The sequence below is a fragment of the Terrapene carolina genome, unplaced genomic scaffold, assembly GCF_002925995.2.
Source record: "Terrapene carolina triunguis isolate 2854851 unplaced genomic scaffold, T_m_triunguis-2.0 Scaffold25, whole genome shotgun sequence".
Classification (NCBI taxonomy): domain Eukaryota; kingdom Metazoa; phylum Chordata; order Testudines; family Emydidae; genus Terrapene; species Terrapene triunguis.
The window spans coordinates 3,291,539-3,311,933 of NW_020664376.1; the positions used below are offsets into that span (position 1 = coordinate 3,291,539).

The 20,395-nt window shown below is 39.1% G+C and overlaps 1 protein-coding gene across 1 annotated transcript; it reads left to right on the forward strand.

Annotated features, from left to right (window-relative positions):
• The first annotated feature begins 5,640 nt into the window (after positions 1 to 5,640).
• Positions 5,641 to 17,644, forward strand: LOC112110522 (regucalcin). The gene is made up of 5 exons (XM_026650504.1): positions 5,641 to 5,836; positions 6,965 to 7,180; positions 8,826 to 8,957; positions 15,804 to 15,958; positions 17,312 to 17,644. The coding sequence occupies exons 1-5, from the start codon at positions 5,641 to 5,643 to the stop codon at positions 17,360 to 17,362; spliced, it is 750 nt and encodes a 249-aa protein (XP_026506289.1). The 3' UTR covers positions 17,363 to 17,644.
• Positions 17,645 to 20,395: the final 2,751 nt, after the last annotated feature.

The following is a 20,395-nucleotide window of genomic DNA, read 5'->3' on the forward strand; positions in this document are numbered from 1 at the left end:
TTTTTTTCTTTGGATTGATAAAATATGCCTTTCCATAAAGCTCAGACTCATGTGCATAAAGAAATTAGAAGTGCATAAATACTGAATAATTCCATGTCATTTAGTGTTAGGGGAAGAAAGAATATTCACTACAATTCATGCCCACGCTCCTTTGGAGAAAAGGAGTGGGCTTTGCAGTGTATCTTGAAGACCAGTAAACTCATGATTGACTGGGCCCAGTCCTAAGCATTATTTTTTTTCTGTTTTGTTTTGTTTAATAATTAAGTTTTTGCTATTTGGTTACATATAGTTGTTCCTGTCTTTTGAATTTTGTAGTACCAGTTGTAATCCATTTTCCTTGGCCATCTATTTAGACCATAAATGGTATCCACATAGGTTCTGATCCTGCACCATTAAATTGCAAGATCTAATAAACTTTACATTCATTCCAAAAAGCCACTAGCATTCATTATTGTGAAAACAAGGTAATATACTTGTGAACATCATGCATAAAACTTAGATCATCTAACCTGTCTAGTATGAATGAAAACATACTTGAATAGATAATTTAAAATTCTAAGTAATAGGATTTCCTTTTTGTACAATTTTTTATTAATCATGAATCTGTATTGTAAGAAAGTGATTCCAGTTCATAAAAGTTTGGTTAACTTAGTCTGTCCATCAGCAGTAAATTGAGATACCTGTAAATTTAGTAGTTACTTAATTTAAACTTGAAGGTAGTAGTGTCTTCCTTCTGGTTTGAGGACTGGACAAAAGGCAGTAATTGGCATCTTACAGGTTATAGAGTTCTCCTTTGCTGACACTTCTAATTCTTTTATACTAGTATAGCGTTCCTTGGTACTGTATATGCTTGTTGGTCATGTTGGATATTTTTTCCATATACTTTCCTAGCAGAGAGTGATTAGAATGTGTGCATCTATGCTTCTGTTTCCACATCTCTGCCAGCCCAGTCGTATGCCTGAGTCCCATGCATTTCATTTATACTGTGAAGTAATTTGTGCAAAATGTTATATTGCATTTCTCTTACATCCTATAAAAAGACCTTTTGGTCATTAGTTTCTATACTTCTTCCCAGTTCTTGTCCGATATTTATCCCAACTTTTACTGGCTATAACCTGTTAAGGTTATTCTTCCTTACTTTGTTTCTAGATAGTAGGCTTTTATAGAAACAAGATCTTTCTACTAAAATTTTCTTTTCTGTTTTTGTTAATTCCTTGTTAATTACCTGTAATTGTACCTAATAGGTCAGTTGAGCGTAAAATAACCAGGGATCATTTTGCTAATTCTCTGCTCTACTTAAATCCCTGGAAAGCTCTGCCACCTACTAATTTTATTTTATTTTACTTTTTTTACAATATATACTAAACTCCATTAATATTTTCTGTGTTCTAATGGTACAATATCTAATGGAGAGAATGAAGCTTAGATTTCTATGTACAGCAGTTATCTTAGTTACTTTATATTCAGTTTTTGCATCTTGAGTAACAACTTAATTGTCTGCCCTCTATAACACTGATAGAGAGATATGCACAGCTGTTTGCTCCCCCAGGTATTAATCACTTACTCTGGGTTAAATAATAAACAAAAGTGATTTTATTAAGTATAAAAAGTAGGATTTAAGTGGTTCCAAGTAATAACAGACAGACCAAAGTAAGTTACCAAGCAAAATGAAACAAAACACACGAGTCTAAGCCTAATACATTAAGAAACTGAATACAGGTAAATCTCACCCTCAGAGATGTTCCAATAAGCTTCTTTCACAGACTAGACTCCTTCCTAGTCTGGGCCCAATCCTTTCCCCTGGTACAGCCCTTGTTAGTTCCAGCAGACATATTAGGTGAAAAGCAGGGGTGTTCTCATGACTGGGACCGAGTTTGTTCTGTTCCAGCCCCTTTTATATCTTTGGCACAAGGTGGGAATCCTTTGTCTCTCTCTGGGTTCCCACCCCTCCTTCTAAATGGAAAAGCACCAGGTTAAAGATGGATTCCAGTATCATGTGACATGTTCACATGTCCTGTGAGCCCCCCTCCTTTCTTTCAGGACTGGCCCGCATGTATGCAGTGGAGGCTTGCAGGTAAACTGAGGCATCGTAGTCAGTGGGAGCCATCAAGAGTCTAAACCACCATTAATGCACCACACTTTGCATAATTACAATAGGATCTGAGTTATATTTCATATTCCTAATTTCAGATACAAGAATGATACATTCATACAAATAGGACAAACACACTCAGTAGATTATAAGCTTTGTAATGATACCTTACAAGAGACCTTTTGCATGAAGCATATTACAGTTACATTATATTCACACTCATTAGCATATTTCCATAAAATATATGGAGTGCAACATCACAATAGCAACTCCTTTTTATACATCTAGTCATTTTTCCACTTCAAGTATTTTTACAGGAACTCTATGGTTATTATCTCTGACTCTTTATTAGAACCCTAACAGCCTTAAGATCTCTAAGCCTGACCTATTTTTAAAAACATCTTAGTTACAGTTAGTGGAGTTTAGCTGTAAGCTCCACGTTGTCCTGGAGATCATGTCAGTTGAATAGCCTAATGAGGTGAGAATCCCTTTTGCTGTCTTAGTTTTTCTAAAGTTTTTTGAGAGCTTTTTTTGTGCTGCAGGCCCGTTTTGGCTTCTGTCTGTGTTCCACATTTCTCTTTATGTAAGTAGCTCATTCTTTTCCCCAGCTTCCTAGGGTAGGCTTGTGACACAATTTCTCCAGTTGTCTTTAATCTGTGTTTGTAGCCATTTCAGGCCATGTGAACACAAGTTGCAGTTTTATAATAACGAAGTGTTCTCTTTTGTAAAATTAAATTGGAGCAGTGAGTTTAGGCTTACTTACAGCTTAAACTGTCATCCCGTGTCACGATTAAGGCTACGTTTCAGTCTTGGGTATTTTTAGTAAAAGTCATGGACAGGTCACGGGCAGTGAACAAAAATTCCCAGCCCCGGCGTGACCTGTCCATGACTTGTACTATATACCCCTGACTAAATCTTGGGCGCTCTGGGGCAGAGAGCGGCCTGGGGGCGCTGCGGGAGCTCTGGGGTAGGGGGCATAATATGGAGTAATATGGGCAAAAAATCATGTTAAGTTTAGTTAAATATAGTAACAGTATTTGGATGTTCTCACACACAGTTAGCTTCCAACTTATTACAGAAATAGTTCTTAAAATGAGCATCTGAATTGCCTTGCCTTCTCATTTTGTGTATCTATTTTTATGTACTGTATTATGTTTACCTATCTAAACATGCCCATCAGTTTAGTAACAACTAGCTGTAGAATGTAAATGAAAACTCAGTACATATCTTACCTTGCACATTTATTTTTTTAATTATTATTCTGGTAAACTCAGTTTCACACTACTGTAAACATGGTGGATTGAGTTAAATCAAAGCAATTTAAATCACGATTTTAACCCTGATTTAAAATCAACAACCGGGAAATCTTATTTAAATAATCGATTTTAATCTTGTTTTGCATTTATACTCTTTAGCTATGTTCCTAAAGAAAGGATGATTCTCAGTGGTTGATATAATTTGGTACTTTTTGCCAATCAGTAGGATACACTATATATGCGCACACATTATTTAAGCATTTATATAGCTTAACATGCATTTATTCAGAGTCTTAATTTTTACCTTTTTTTATTGTTAAAAAATGATGAATGGCTCATTTCTTATTTACTTAGATTTTTTTTAACTGATGATTTGTGTCAAGCTGTATTTGTATAGAAATTGGAATTCAGTTAAGTGCACAAAAACAGCGTTTTTAAATGTTTTTAGTTAAATAAAACTACCTTACATGTACTGGATACTTACATAAAAAAATAAGTTTATCGAAACATGTTTTGCATTTAAAACTAGCTCATTATATTAAAGAAAGGAAGTATTATCTGTAGTTATTGAGTTCAAGTGACTGTTTTTGGTCACCACGTTCTTCCAAGATTTTAGAATTAGTAGATTTCATTCTTTCACACCTGATTTTTATTCATAGATTGGAAGAGGAAAACAAGCATTCTTGCTTTTTCAAGAAAATTTCAATTCCCGGTCGGTTTCTCAACTTTGACTGAGCGAGTCATTGAGCTGAACTAGTTGAATAAATTTGAAATTAAGAAAATATTCTCTGTGCACCTGCAAAAGAGGCTACTGCTCTCAAAAGCTGGTTTAGCACTTCAGTGAACTCTAGTTCCAGGTGCTCTGTCAGCCACTTTCACTAGTTCAGTGGTTTGACTTTCTTTTAAAACTTTAGCAGAGAATATATACTTCTTGAATATTATCTTTTTATAATTAATTTACGTGATTTTAGTAGATTATAGTTTGTTATAATTTTAAACAGGTTTATTTTTAAAAGAAATCTTTTTAATTGAAATAAAAAGAGAATTTTAAAAAATTGATTTTTATGCATCCTGATTGTTTATTTATAGCACAGGGATTGGCAATGTTTGGCACGTGGCCCGCCAGGGTAAGCCCCTTGGCGGGCCAGGCCGGTTTGTTTACCCGCCGCATCCACAGGTTCGGCCAATCACGGCTCCCATTGGTCGCGGTTCGCCGCTCCAGGCCAATGGGGGCTGCGGGAAGCGGCGCGGGCTGAGGGATGTGCTGTCCTCCACTTTCCGCCACCCCCATTGGCCTGGAGCAGCGAACCGTGGCCAGTGGGAGCCGCGATCAGCCGAACCTGCGAACGCGGCAGGTAAACAAACTGGCCCGGCCCGCCAGGGGGCTTACCCTGGCGGGCCATGTGCCAAACTTTGCCAATCCCTGTTATAGCATATCTGATCAACTCTTCGTTTTCCATATAAGCTTTTTGTTCTGTGCCTAGCACAATGGGGTCCTGTTCAGGACTGGGGCTTCTAGGGTCTACTGCAATATAAATAAACAATAATAACAATATTATTAGCAGTATTGCAGTAGCCCCCAAAGGCCCTGCTAGTTTATCGTTACCGTAGATTCTTAGCACTACAATCTGTAATGCATTTATTTTCACAACACCCTGGTGAGATAAGTACTATTATCCCCATTGTACGGCACCGTACAGAACTGAGGCACAGAGAGAGGGGATGACTTGCTCAGGGTCACACAGGAAGTCTGTGCCAAGGCAGGGAGTTGAACCCAGGTTACTCAAGACCGAGGCTAGTGCCCTAACCATTGAATTATCCTTCCTTGCTAGGTACTTCTATATCTATACAGGACAATATGATGCCTTCCCCAAGGAGCTTGCAGTCTATAAATTAATTCAATATATAATTTGAATACTTTTGTGTGTGCAATATTAGTTCATAGTTCTCACTAATGGAATTCCATAAGTGTGCACAAGCATGTACATACAATACAAGCTTCTTGTGTGTTGTGATAAATGCTACTTGGCTTGTGAATGATAGATGGACCATGTCATCCAGGAAAGCCCAGATTAATTAAAGTGAGATTAATTATCAATTATTATTCGTGCTTGTTCTTGAGCAGTACTTGGCCAAAAACATTACAAATAGAAAAATAGCATCTGGATATGAATGAAATATTTGTTAACCTTGGTTATGAATGTGATGAGCAATCATATGTTGGTTACAGGTGGCTGATTGCTTTTATCTACAGTTATAGTATTTTACTTCTCCCCTCACCCCCGTTTTCTTATGTTGTCTCTAGATGCTCCTGTTAGCAGCGTAGCCCTTCGGAAATCTGGGGATTATGTTGTTACCCTAGGAACCAGGTTTGCTGCTTTAAAATGGAAAGACCAGTCAGTAACCACCTTTGTTCACGTTGACAAGGATAAACCAAACAACAGATTCAATGATGGGAAAGTGGACCCTGCAGGGAGGTTTTTTGCAGGTATGCTGGACATAGTTCCCAGTCCTCTTCAGTAATTTTTTCTTAAGATTTTAGGGACAATTTGTAAAGAACCCTGGCAGATGCACGAAGTGTCTGTTCAAGTCGTGGTAGTCTTACTTCCAAACCACACCAAATCTAATTCTAAAATGCAATGTTGATTTAATCCACTTTTAAAAATGTATCACCCCAGAGCACTATTCTATTAGTTTTTTTTTTTTTTAAGGGAAGTTCTTATTTAGAACTTGCTTAGTATAAAAATTATTTTCTTGTCTCAGATGTTGGCATGCATGACTTGTTTTGAATGCACTTGGAAAATACCAATGCAAATATGTTTACAGTGGAAAACTTGCCATGCCAAGTTATTGTTTGTTTCCCATACACAGAATATAGATATTTGTAAAAACAATGTAAGCATACAGCAAAGTGTTTTCAAAACAGGGAGAATGTGTCTGAAGTTAAACCTTGAAATTTCAAATGTATATTAATTTTCTCTTACCGAACAACCCCAAAATTATCTCTATATTTGTGGCATAACTTGTCATTTAAGATTTTGAGACGTCTGTAGCCCTGATTCTAAAGTTAGTGCAATTTTTTCCTATGTTTGTGGGTTTTTCGGGGGGAAGGGCATTAAATTGTGATGACCATCTTAATGTTTGAAAACACTAGATAATTAACAATGCTAGCACGATTGCCTTCAACTCCTTTGCAACCGCAATTAAAAAAAAAAACTTTAATTTTATTTGTCATCTTCTGTTAAATGCACACAATCAAATTTGCCTTCTCCCTTTTGGTTTTAACTAAATCTCTTTTTTGAATGTTTTAAGGAGAAAACCTAGTCAAAGTTAGAGGGAAGTTTTATGTCAGAGGCAGTCATCGCCACTGTATAAGGCAGGGGTTGGCAACGTTTGGCACGCGGCTCGCCAGGGTAAGCACCCTAGCGGGCCGGGCCAGTTTATTTACCTGCTGACGCGGCAGGTTCGGCCGATCGTGGCCCCCACTGGCCGCGGTTCGCCGTCCCGGGCCAATGGGGGCGGCGGGAAGCGGTCCGGGCGAGCGATGTGGTATAAGGAGTGCATTTGATTTCTGTGGAGCTGTGCTTTCTAATGAATGACCCTCTCATTCTTGTAGGTACCATGGCTGAGGAGATTCGACCTGCTGTGCTAGAGAGACACCAAGGTGCTCTGTATACACTCTTCCCTGATCATTCTGTAGTGAAGCACTTTGATCAGGTGGACATCTCTAATGGCTTGGATTGGTCACTGGATCACAAGACTTTCTTTTACATTGATAGCCTGTCCTACTCTGTGGATGCCTTTGATTATGACCTGCAAACAGGAAAAATTTGTATGAATTCTTTTCTTATGCTAAAATATTTTAAAGTTACTTTCTGTGCAGTTTTTTCTTTCAACTATTAAGCAAAAAATCAATTGTGACCCAGACCCTACTTACGCCGGTGGTCCTAGAACATTATTTTTTGAGTTAGTTTAAATGTGGTTTGGTTTCATCCATGCTGGACATCAAAACTCTGTTTAAAACAAGTTAGCAGAAACCGGGTTAAAAAAACAGCTCATCTAAGAAGGTTCCCAGCTCAGAGTAATTAGATGGGTTGGTTCACATTAGGACATTATTGAATTATATATCGGGGTTCAAATAATTGACCTGGAATAATTGTTAAAATTCATTTTATCCATTGCAATCTATGCTGAGCCTGTAAATTGTACATTTATTGATTATACACTCACAATTCACTTCTAATGTTCCTGTGTTATCAAGTGTGAAGCATTTTTGCCTCATTATACTCCAGTGGCTATGCTGTCTGTTATTATGAAACAGTAGGTGAATTAGCAGAGAAGTTTGTAGTGCATCTTTTCAAAGTATAAAACGTGCTACGCTTTTATAGTGTGTACATTCATATTGTTTTAAAATGGAAATCCCTAACTGAAGAAGATCCTAGAGAGTCAACCAACCGCTGAAAAGTAGTAACTCAAACATCATCTTCCCCCATTTATGGGGAAAAAAACAACAACAACAAAAATCCAACACCACAACCTTAAGGTCTTTTCACAGGCATGGGTAAATGGAAAAACTCCACCAACTTGGACTCTAACAATTTGATTTAAAGTGACATGAGCCATAATAATTCGGTTTAAAGGGACGCCATCAGTTGGAAATCTGGTCAGTTTTAAAATTGAGTTTAAAGTAGTTTTAGGTACGATGTCTGCCCCAAGTCCCATTGCCATATTGGAGGTTTACAATCACATTTTTCTATTTTAGAAAGCCCCACGCAGGAAAAGGAAACCTATGAACAAACTGACTCTGACAGTCAATTGTCAAAACGCAGAATAAACAAACTAGAACAGTTGGATTTTCTTTTGTTAATATCTTGTAATAATAGTGGGTGGTTAAATATTCATATAAAGTGCAATTTTTTTTAAAATTGACAGTGTCTCTTTGAGTTCATGGTTTTCCCAACTTTGTTAATTTATATATTTTGAATGTCAGCTTTGTGTTGGAACAATTGGTGGTGTGTTCTGGGAATCTCTTTCTTGAGATGTCTCCAGTTCTCAGTTTGATTGAAAAAATCCATTTATGAAATGGCCCAGACAGCTTATAAAATATTGTACAGATGGAAAAGAGTCAAATTTGGAATACACAAATTATTAATTCCTATAATATATTCAATAGTTCCCTAATTTATAGTTAGGGAAAAAAATATGGTTGACACATCAGAAGAGAGCACCAAAAATAATTGTTGTGTTTTTGACAGTCAGACTGACTTGCAGGCTGTCAAGCTGAATAATAACCATCTGCAGAAACAAACTGATCTTATATACTCTGTCATCTGCAAGAGTGCAGGGAGCTGGATTCAGTGCAGCATTAGAAAATCATCCTTCTTAGCTATTTCTAGGAGTATGACTTAGGAAAATGTTAACTCACAATAACTTAATATCTCACTTAGTGTACGATGCCCGTTGATTTCCTTTTGCAGCCAATCGCAGGAGTATATACAAGCTAGAAAAGGAAGAAAGCATCCCTGATGGAATGTGTATTGATACAGAAGGCAAACTCTGGGTAGCCTGTTATGATGGAGGGAGAGTGATCCGTCTAGACCCTGAGACAGGTAAGTCCTCACAGAGGATGAACTGAAATTTTGCATAAAATAAGCTAAGGGGTAGTTGGATAATGTGCTTTTCTGGAAGTGTGTTTGTGCTCATCTACTGTGGATGAACAGCTCTTATGTTAAATGCTCATTCCAACATGAATTTTGTAAATATATTTACATCTTCTTTGATAATGGCTACAAAAAATGATGTGGGATGATTTAAGAGGAAGAACTTTAAATGAAAAGTTTAGTCTTGTCATGGATATGTAATCTTTGTGATCAGCATGCTAGCTTCTGCTAAACATATAAAAATGTGTATCCACTGAAGAGTTCTGATAGCAACCAAACTTGATGGGTTTGAGATGGGTTTTACATATTCATTAAGTAATAGAAGCTGCTCAAGTATTTTTCCAGCTTGGCCATTAGATGGTAGTGTAGCTGAACTGTTTCTATAATTCCCTACATTTGTTGGCCTTTGGTTGATTATTACATTTGTTTGAATTTTCAGTCTTTACTATACAGTAACTCCTCGCTTAACGTTGTAGTTACGTTCCTGAAAAATGCTACTTTAAGGGAAACGATGTTAAGCGAATCCAATTTCCCCATAAGAATTAATGTAAATGGGGGGGTTAAGTTCCAGGGAAATTTTTTTCGCCAGACAAAAGATGACTGTTTTGGTTTTTTTTGATCTCTCTCTCTCTATATATATAATGTGTGTATTTTTATGTGTACACACACACACACACACACACACACACACACACACACACACACAGTATAAGTTTTAAACAATTTAATGCTGTACACAGCAATGATGATTGTGAAGCTTGGTTGAGGTGGTGAAATCAGAGGGTGGAAGTGGGTGGGATATTTCCGTGGCAATGCCTTGCTGCTAAATGATGAACTAGCACTTGGCTGAGCCCTCAAGGGTTAACACCTTGTTGTTAATGTAGCCTCACACTCTACAAGGCAGCACAAATGGAGGGAGGGGAGACAGCATGGCAGAGAATTATAGAATATTAGGGTTGAAAGAGACCTCAAGAGGTCATCCAGTCCAATCCCCTGCTCAAAGCAGGACCAACACCAACTAAATCATCCCAGCCAAGGCTTTGTCAAGCCGGGCCTTAAAAACCTCTAAGGATAGAGATTCCACCACCTCACTAGGTAACCCATTCCAGTGCTTCACCACCCTCCTAGTGAAATAGTGTTTCCTAATATCTAACCTAGACCTCCCCCACTGCAACTTGAGACCATTGCTTCTTGTTCTGTCATCTGCCACCACTGAGAACAGCGGAGCTCCATTCTCTCTGGAACCCCCCTTCAGGTAATTGAAGGCTGCTATCAAATCCCCCCTCACTCTTCTCTTCTGCAGACTAAATAACCCCAGTTCCCTCAGCCTCTCCTCGTAAGTCATGTGCCCCATCCCCCTAATCATTTACATTGCCCTCCACTGGACTCTCTCCAATTTGTCCACATCCCTTCTGTAGTGGGGGGACCAAAACTGGATGCAGTACTCCAGGTGTGGCCTCACCAGTGCCGAATAGAGGGGAATAATCACTTTGCCCGATCTGCTGGCAATGCTCCTACTAATACAGCCCAATATACCATTGGCCTTCTTGGCGACAAGGGCACACTGCTGACTCATATCCAGTTTTTCATCCACTGTAATCCCCAGGTCCTTTTCTCCAGAACTGCTGCTTAGCCAGTCAGTCCCTAGTCTGTAACAGTGCATGGGATTCTTCCTTCCTAAGTGCAGAACTCTGCACTTGTCCTTGTTGAACTTCATCAGATTTCTTTTGGCCCAATCCTCCAATTTGTCTAGGTCACTCTGGACCCTATCCCTACCCTCCATCGTATCTGCCTCTCTCCCCAGCTTAGTGTCATCTGCGAATTTGCTGAGGGTGCAATTAATCCCATCATCCAGATCATCGTTAATAAAGATGTTGAACAAAACCGGCCCCCGGACTGACCCCTGGGACACTCCACTTGATACCGGCTGCCAACTAGACATGGAGCCGTTGATCACTACCCGTTGAGCCCGACAATCTAGCCAGCTTTCTATCCACCTTATAGTCCATTCATCCAATCCATACTTTTTTAACTTGTTGGTAAGAATAATGTGGGAGACCGTATCAAAAGCTTTGCTAAAGTCTAGATATATCACATCCACCGCTTTCCCCATATCCACAGAGCCAGTTATCTCATCATAGAAGGCAATCAGGTTGGTCAGGCATGACTTGCCCTTGGTGAGTCCATGTTGACTGTTCCTGATCACTTTCCTCTCCTCCAAGTGCTTCAAAATGGATTCCTTGAGGACCTGCTCCATGATTTTGCTGGGGACCGAAGTGACGCTGACTGGTCTGTAGTTCCCCGGGTTCTCTTTTTTCCCTTTTTTAAATATGGGCACTATATTTGCCTTTTTCCAATCATCTGGGACCTCCCCCGATCGCCACGAATTTTCAAAGATAATGGCCAGTGGCTCTGCAATCACATCAGCCAACTTCCTCAGCACCCTTGGATGCATTAAATCTGGACCCATGGACTTGTGCACGTCCAGCTTTTCTAAATAGTCTTTAACCTGTTCTTTCACCACTGAGGGCTTTAAATGAGCATGTTCTCGAATTGATCAACAACGTTAACCGGGATGACTTTAAGTGAGGAGTTAACATATTGGTAAATGGTCTGGAAGAAGGGGTAAGCAGTGAAGTAACAAAAATGACTGATGACACAAATTTATTTAGATAGTGCCCCATTTTGACACATGTACAAAGGTTATCTATGTTCCACTCACTTTTATTGTTTAAATTATTTATACCATAAATATAGAATCATGGAACGGAGGTTATAAAGTTCTTTAAAGAGTCCCACAGCATTTTAACTTTCCAGCATGAATAATTCGTATGTGCACACTCAGGTATTTGCCTCCCTCATTTTGAATCTTTGTCACATCTAACTTCCCACATTTGGGACTTGGTATGAGAGGTATGATTAAGTTAAGTCAAGCTCAGAAAAGACTGTAAGGAACTACAGAGAGACCTAACAAAGCTAAGTGAACAGGCAGCAGGAAGGCCTATGAAATTCTATTTTGACAGAGACAAGGTAGTACGTATTTTAAAGGAATATTTTAATTGCACAATTTGTCTATACATATTGCTTGATTCTAAATTAACTGACTACTTAGGAAGAAGACCTGAGCATTATTGTGGACAGCTCCATGAAAACCTCTCTGTCTAATGCACAATAGCTGTCAAAAATGCAAACAGAATGTGAATGCACAGGAAATAGAATAGAAAATAGTACTGAAAATGTTAATAAAAATCATTGGCACACACGTGAAATACTGTATTCTCTTCTGTTAAAAATAGCAGAAGTAAAAACCATTCAGTGATGGGTGATGAAGACAATTAAAAGTAATGAAGAGATTGAAAAGTTTGGGGTTGTTTACTGAAGGGATGAATAAGAGGGGTCATGGTAGAGGTGTACAAAACAATGACTGGTATAGAAAAAGTAAGTTGGCTGCTCCTATTTACCCTTTCTTATAACACAAGTACAAGGGATTTTCAATGAAAATGGAAAGTAACATATTGAAAGCTGAGAAAAGCTACCTAAACACAACCTGTAGAACTCACTGGCATGAGATAGAATTGAGTCCAAGAGCAGAATGTATTAAACATTTATATAGATAAGGAGAATAAACCCTCACATGTAAGAGCATAAGGAAAGCACTAACTGATGGGTTTTAGGAAGAAACTTCTCCTTTTGGTAGGTTATTCCACAATTATCCATTATAGTGTTTCTTGCACTTTCTTCTGAAGTATCCGGTGCTGTGCATTGCTGGAGGTAGGATATCAGACTAGATGCCACTCTGATCTAGAGTGGCAATTCCTATGTTTTTCTTCTCTGGAGAAAGTTATAGGGCGTTTAGGTCAATAGAGAACTGGAGTCAAAATGTACTTGGCTGATGTGGGCTTGGACATTTGACACTTGACAATGTTTGTGTATGGTTGGGTTTTTGTTCTGAGGGTTTTTTACTCCATTGTAGAGTTTCGTTTTCTTGCTGTCTTTATTTGAATAGATGCTCCCCACTACTTGTCCTTCTCAGTGAAAGGAGTATGGTGTTACTGTCTTATTCAGACTACACATTTGAAAGTCCAGGGATTTAACTTGATATATTTAGTCTGTACCTATCACTTAGTTTATTTTTGATTACTAATATTCTCACCTTTGTCGGTTTGGACTAAGCAAAGATGTCTTTCGCTTCTATGGTTTGGGTGGTTAATGGCCACTTGATGGCTTTTTATTTGCAAACTGGCTGATAAAAAGGTCTATGGCTTTATTTTTAGCCAGTGGCAGAAAAAAATCATGAAACAATTCAGCTAAGGTGAAGATGACACATTTTTAGAAAGGGGATATTCAGGCATTATTCAGTGAAATTTGGATTTGGGAACATTGGGTGTGGGGGTGGATAGACAAGGAAACTTGTTTATTTGGCATCCTTTTTTTAAGCAGTTCTTGGAGATAACTGGATTACTTAGTGGTCAGGTGGCCCTTGGGATTATAGTATATGCAAGCGCAAACCAAAAGATATCTAGTTTGCATAGTTCAGACAAAATAGGAACCTTTTGTTTGCACTTGCAGTTACAGCGCAGCACAGTAGAGTGTGCTGCATTTCACACCCCCGTAGTTGAACTGTGGGGATGTGTAGACATGCCCTCAGTTTTCAGTTTATTTTAGGTATTGTAAAAATGTAAGATGCTATTTATTATATAGATGCAGGGAGCCCAAGATGCTTCTCAAACCATGTGGACTATTCAGAATATACACGGGAATCTTTTTTGTCCATTAGTGAAGCAGACTTATCTTTGTGGGATTAATTTTAAGGTAGTTTTTTAAATGCATCTAACTCTTGTGACAAGAAATTTGCAAAGTGTTTCAATGAGACATGGAAAAATCTCACTCATCCTTTTTTGAAATCTCATTTAAGGACTTGATTATCAAACATGGACCAAGTAACCATTGTTGTTTGTGCTGGTACTTCATTTAGAAAAGGAAATAAGAGTAGCTTGTGGGGTGAGGCAAAAATGCTTTGTTGGCAACTAAAATAGTAAACAAAATTATCTGTTTATTTAAAACACAACGGTGAAATCTTGGCCTGGTGAAGTCATGGCAAAACTCCTTTTGACTACAGTGGAGCTAGGAGTTTTCACTCCTGAAGTATTTCACCATAAAATGTTGTATTTTAAACTTTCAATACATCATTACATTGTTTCTATCTGCAAGGCTTACCAACATAAAGGAGGGGGGGGGGGAAAGAGAGAGAGGAAATGTATTTAAAGAAAACACAAGACCTTAGCAGAATTCAAAAAAAGTATGAAATATCTATATGATAAATAGGATAAAATATGTAATGGGTATAAACCCTCATGATTCAAGGCCTAAGACAAGTACTTACTGCCTGAAATTAAAAAGAATTTCCCCCTGTATACCTGTTCGTTATGAAGTTTTTTAAAACTTCTTTTGAAGCATCTGGTACTGGCCACTGCCAGAAACAGTATACTTGGGCTAAATGGACTACTGGTATGTCAGTATCCTGAGTCTCTGTAATAATTATATAGACATCTGAGTGTTTTACAAAGTTCAGATAAGCATTATCATCCCTGTTTTATGTAGGGCTGATCCAAAGCCCATTGAAGCCTATTGTTGCATGTTTGAATTTAATAATAATACAGGATGTCAAAACAACAGGCTCAGATGGAATTATTTAAAGATTATCAAAGATTAATACAGCACTATGCAGAATACAGAAGCAAAGTTTACTTTACCAGTCTTTGTGAATGGTGAATAGCTGACACCCTGTTCTCTTCCCCCCCTCCCTCCCCTGTAAGTAGTGGAATGCTGGCAGTTTCCATTTGCAATCTAACTCCCAGAATCTTTCCTTTTGTAGGGTGTAAGAAAAAGAAATTCCTTTTGGAGTGAAAAACTACTTTCCCACAATGTGTACAGTTTGATATCTCAGTTTACCTCTTACCATAAAAAGACATTAAATAAGTATCTCAGTCTTGATTGATAACCCAAAGGGACTTTTGACCCAGTCATTATTACTGACAGCTGTGGCCACAGGTAGTTGCTAATGAGTTAAAACTTAAAACATCTTTCAAGGGGCCATTATTTCATTCATTACAGAAACATCTGCAATAACAAATACCTCTTACCAATCACAGAACTTAATTGGATCATAAGCACCCCTTATCAAGTACCCAGTCTTATTTATTATAACATTTACTTCTGTAGGGTCCCTTCATTAATTTTGAGGGATACCTTCCTGGTCATCTGGACTCTCTGACGGAGAGATTCAGGGAATAATTAGGTACATCCCAATATTTAATTAGATACATTCCTGAGCGTTGATCACATACTAAGTTCATTTTAAGGATACAATTTTTCACCTTCGTAGGTACAGGGGACTGCATTTATAGGCACACAATATAAAAAGGATTTTGGGTGACAGATAACAGAATTATGAGAGTTTAACATACAAAAATAATGAAAGGCTAATATTTATTAACACAATGGAAAAAGACGCCTACTGACTTCAGTATGCTTTGGATCAGGCCCCATTTATGGAAACAGAGATTAAGTGACTTGCCAAAGGCTATACTGGGAGTAAGTGAGAGAATCAAGAATGGAACTCAGAATTCTTCCCAACCACACACTCAGCCTGCTAAATTACACAAGTCTCCCCCTTTTCCCTCCACCCCAAACCCTGTATTTCTGTGCAACATAGGTTCTGTGCTGGTTACTGGCAATTTTGTTAAATTCTTTGTAGAAAATAAACCAACAAAAAGCTATTTTTTCCCCCTCCAGGAAAAAGAATCCAGACTGTGAAGCTACCTGTTGACAACACAACTTCCTGCTGCTTTGGTGGAAAGGATTATTCAGAAATGTATGTGACTTCTGCCTGTCAAGGAATGGATGATGAATCGTTTTCACGGCAACCACAGGCTGGTGGTATTTTCAAGGTGATTAAATTATTTCCTTTCTGTTAAAAGGCCAGAAAGAATTTTCTTATGCATTTTGATTTGAAGTCAGGTGGAGGTCAGTCTGAACATACCATATCACTTAAAACTATTGTTCTTGGTTTTTTGACTTTTTTAGTTTTTTGGTCCCTACTGCTGTATTTAGAAAATTGCTAGTCTTTTCATGTTTACATCGTGGACTGGTTCTAAACTTGTAATAATACTGACATTGATGATTGTACAAGACATTAGCTTTTTCTGTACCGAAAACCCTCTACTTTTAAAAAAATTCCCAACGTTAGCAGGGCAAAAACTTGTAGAGAATTTTTGTTTTAATCAGAGACAAAGTAGGAGACAATGTGTTATCTACCAAACAATTATTTATAACTTAGTTTGCTAGTTTGTTTTTTAATTGGTGACTGGCATAGGGCACACATGCCTTGTAGTGCCCTCTGCTCACCAAGTGTGGTGCTGCATGTGCCCCCTGCCTCAATTGTCTCTCCCCTAAGTTTTCTGTTTCTCCCAGAGATTCATGTGACTCAGCTCTGCAGCTGGGTCACTCTGAGTTCAGCCCCCTTCTGGGGGAACGGAAGCCCAAACAAAGTTCTTTTGCCCTGCTTGGGCTCCTCTTCGGCCTATCCTCTGGGCTCAGTTCCCAGCCCCTTCTGGACCACCTTTAAGTCTCTCTGCTCTGGGATAGAGCACTGACTCCCAGGCTGCTTTCCCTGGAGCCCCCCTCACAGACTCAGCCCCTCTGGGCTACCTTTCAGTCTTCCCTGCCCTAGGATAGAGGGCTGAATCTCTTGTTTCTTCCAGACCCTACTTCAGGGCCTTTCACAGGAGCCCATCTTGCTCCCTGTGGTTCCTTCCCCAGACTGAGTTTTCTCAGTCCTTTTATGGGTCCCAGGTGTTTCAGCCTTGTCCCCTGACTCAATTAGTCCTTATCCTGGCAGGCAGCTAATTGTTGCACAGGCAGGGCTGATTGAACAGGGTTGGCTAGCCCCAGGCCTCCTGGCTCTTATAGGGGCAGGCCAGCCTGTTGCACAGACCTTGTGGATTTAAAGCCCTGATCCTGCAATTAACTGCATGCAGGCACACCCCTGTAGCTGTACACAATCAATTCTAGGATTGAGGCCCAAGTGTGTTTGAAAGAGGGTTGTCTGGAGAATGGACCATGGCTTAGATATTACAGTTCTTTGGAAACAGCAGTGGGTTGAAATTAATATCTGGTGATGGGCTGTAATGTAGAAAATTGCAGGATATCAAGTTGGTCGCAGTCGTAAAACAAATTACTCTGTGGAAAGATACATGAATCATCACAATTATCTTCTGTCTCTCTCCCTTATTTTTAAATAGATAACTGGACTTGGGGTGAAAGGAATCCCACCGCATTCATTTGCAGGTTAAATATTCACTCTTCAGAACAAAGTACACCTCCAAAAGCAGGAACAGCTTAAGCAAGAAACATATTAAAGAAGTATTTTAGCTGGAATTCTGCATCTCCTGCATTTGAAACCACAGCTCTGTGGGTAGACTTCTGGCAGAAACGGATAAATGAGGCAGCTTTTGAAATGCATCAAATTTTTTCAAAATTCTTTATTTTCTTGGACTCCTGTGTAACTTTAAATATCTCCTGTCATTTTCTATAACACTAAAATCACTCTCATCTTAATAAACTTTGGAATATAACTTGAACAGTGGTACTTTTTTTGCCTTTAACACATTTTTTTCATATTGTTTGCTCTACCATCCCCTTTCTATTTGTAGCTTATAGTTTCTGTCAGGGATATTTTTAGTAAAAGTCAGGGACAGGTCGTGGGCAATAAACAAAAATTCCCAGCAGCCTGTGACCTGTCTCTGACTTTCACTAAAAATATCCCTGACAAAATGGGGAGGCAGGTTCAGCATCCACTGCTGCTGGGGCTCCCGGGTCCCCCATTGCTGCGGTCAGTGGGAGCTCTGGGGTCCACTGTTGTGGGGAGTGGGAACTACAGGATCTTCCTGCCCCTAGGGCTGGGCAGCTGCGGGTCTCCTCACTCCTGAGGTGGCTGGGCACTCACGGGGGTCGCCCGCCGCGGCTGGGAGCTGCAGGATCTGTCTGCCACCAACTACAGCTGGGCGGCTGCAGGGTTGCCCCCACCAGTGCAGGGGCTGGGAGCTACAGGGGGGAGTGGGGAGGGCTGTTTGGGAGCTCCAGCCCGGCGGTAGAAAATGTCACGGAGGTGAGTGGAAGTCACAGATTCCGTGAGCTCCGTGACATAATCGTAGCCTTACTTATACCGTATTGAGTCACTGATTAAACATTTTTTTACATTCATTTGCTTGCTATCTCTCTCAAACCAGCTTTCAAAACTTCACATAAATTATCCAGTGTACATTCACAGTAAAGCAAATATTTGTTACTGTAATATAACTTAGCCCAGGATGTTTAATTTTAAATAGATAGCTTGTTTTATATAGTTGGTTTTCATAGGTAACTTAGACTTTTATTGGTTAAATTAGTGCCTATGAAAGGTGTCTACTAACTGCATTAGCTAACATAGCCATCCCTGTAACTTCAGAATAGGAGCAGTAACTACAGTGGGCAATGCAAACTAGCTTGCACTATCCAGGCAATATAGCTCTTCACCTTCAAGAACCTGGTTTCATACATCTCCCATGTCCATCCATCTCACGCGAGTTCACCTGTAAAAGCATTGGGGGTGAAGGGGTTGTGCTTTTCTTCTCCTCAGAGCAGTAAAGAGGAGAGGAGCTGTTTTCCTCTCAAGTTCCTTGTTTATGTTCTGAGGCATTAATACAGTTCACCTGCACAAACATCTGTTTTTGTTAGATTTCATTGTTGAATGGAAAAAACAATCTTATCCACTTAAGGTTTTTATACAGTACCAATTATGGTTCTTCCTAAGTGCTACACATACAGGTGACCAGAAAAAAAAAATCTGTGGAAAATTTCAGTTTTTCAATAAAAATTCAAATACTGAAAAACTTTGTCTGAAAACTGTAAAATTTCAATTTGGAAATGCTGCCACAGTGACTCATATCCTTTTTTTGTTTTTTTCCTCCTCTGTACGCTGGGCATCTTGGTCAGACTATATCTCCCGGAGAGTCCCGGGCCAACGTGTATCATGGGAGATGTAGTCTGACAAAAGAGCCTGGCCTATAGAGGAGAATGAGGACATGTGGCAAGCAAACTAAAACTCCCATGAAGCTCCACGGCAGCATTTCCAAATTGTAATATTTAGTTTTTTGGCTTTTTAGCTTTTGATGAAAAATCAAAATTTTCCCCAGAAAGCCAACACTTCTTTCATGAAAAATTTTAGTTGAAAACCCAATTTTTAATCAAAAACAATTTTGACCAAAAACTTCTGAAGGAGCATAAAAGTCCCCTTAAAATGTTGCATTTTCCAGGGCAACTGGGTTACAGAAATTGAGACTATATCAGGATTACTGGGAGCTTCTCATAAATATGTGAGAGTAACAAGAGATTTTATCCGTAGAAGGCTTGGAGGAATTTGAGAAACTGTGTTGAATGGACATTGCTGTAAGAACCTGGATAGATAAGAGGATAATTTAGAATATTTGGAGCACTATTTTTAAAGGTGAACTGCTGGCATAGTGTCCCATCAGGATTGGGTATTGAAATTTCCCCATTTGGGTTAACAGCAACATCTGTTTTGGAAGCAATCTGTTTTATTCCAGATAGGCTACAGACTTTAATGGCAGTCGGGGAAGAAGGACAGTAATTATCACTTGCTTCAGATCCGGGAGAAAGGACAATAATTATTACTTGCTTCACTTTTCAGGAGCACAACAATATTTTGCAATGAACAAGGCTGACCAAACTAGTAAGTGGCAGAATGAAATGTGCGTGTCTCTCTTTCCAGATAATTGCACACCAGCTGTGTATTTACAGGATGCCAGTCGCTATGGTTTGGGGCTACCAAACTACAGGAAAGGATTACATGCTTGAGTTTCTCAATCTCCTGACCAAGTACAAGAACAGAAGATTTTAACATCAAAATCGGATGTTATGAGAATACAGTAAAGCTGATACAATTCAGTTTCTTATCTATTAAACTACCAGCAATCAATACAACAATTGATGCCTGCAGTTTGAATTTGTAGTCAGTTTTTTTTTTTTTGTTGTTAATTAGAGTTAACTGGTATTTTTTTTTAATCTTATGCAGGATATAACATCTGAACAGAAACGGGCAGAAAACAGTGGCTCTTATGCATATGTCACAGTTATAGGGCTAGCTGCACATCTGTCCCACTTTTGGTATCATCTGAAGGGATGTGCTGAGGCAGGGCTCTTGCCCTTACCTGACTTGGGGTGGAATCTCGCAATCCTTCAACTCTTAGTGTGGGACCTGAATATGCTACTTGTATGTACACCAACCACATAGCAGCCTGCAGACCAGACTGGGTTTGAGCATCTGC

Excerpts from the sequence above, each read along its gene's own strand:
- LOC112110522 (XM_026650504.1), top strand. The coding sequence starts at position 5,641 with ATGTTGTCTCTAGATGCTCCTGTTAGCAGCGTAGCCCTTCGGAAATCT. Across the intron at positions 8,958-15,803 it reads CCGTCTAGACCCTGAGACAG|GAAAAAGAATCCAGACTGTG; the intron begins GTAAGTCCTCAC and ends TTCCCCCTCCAG. Across the intron at positions 15,959-17,311 it reads AGGCTGGTGGTATTTTCAAG|ATAACTGGACTTGGGGTGAA; the intron begins GTGATTAAATTA and ends ATTTTTAAATAG.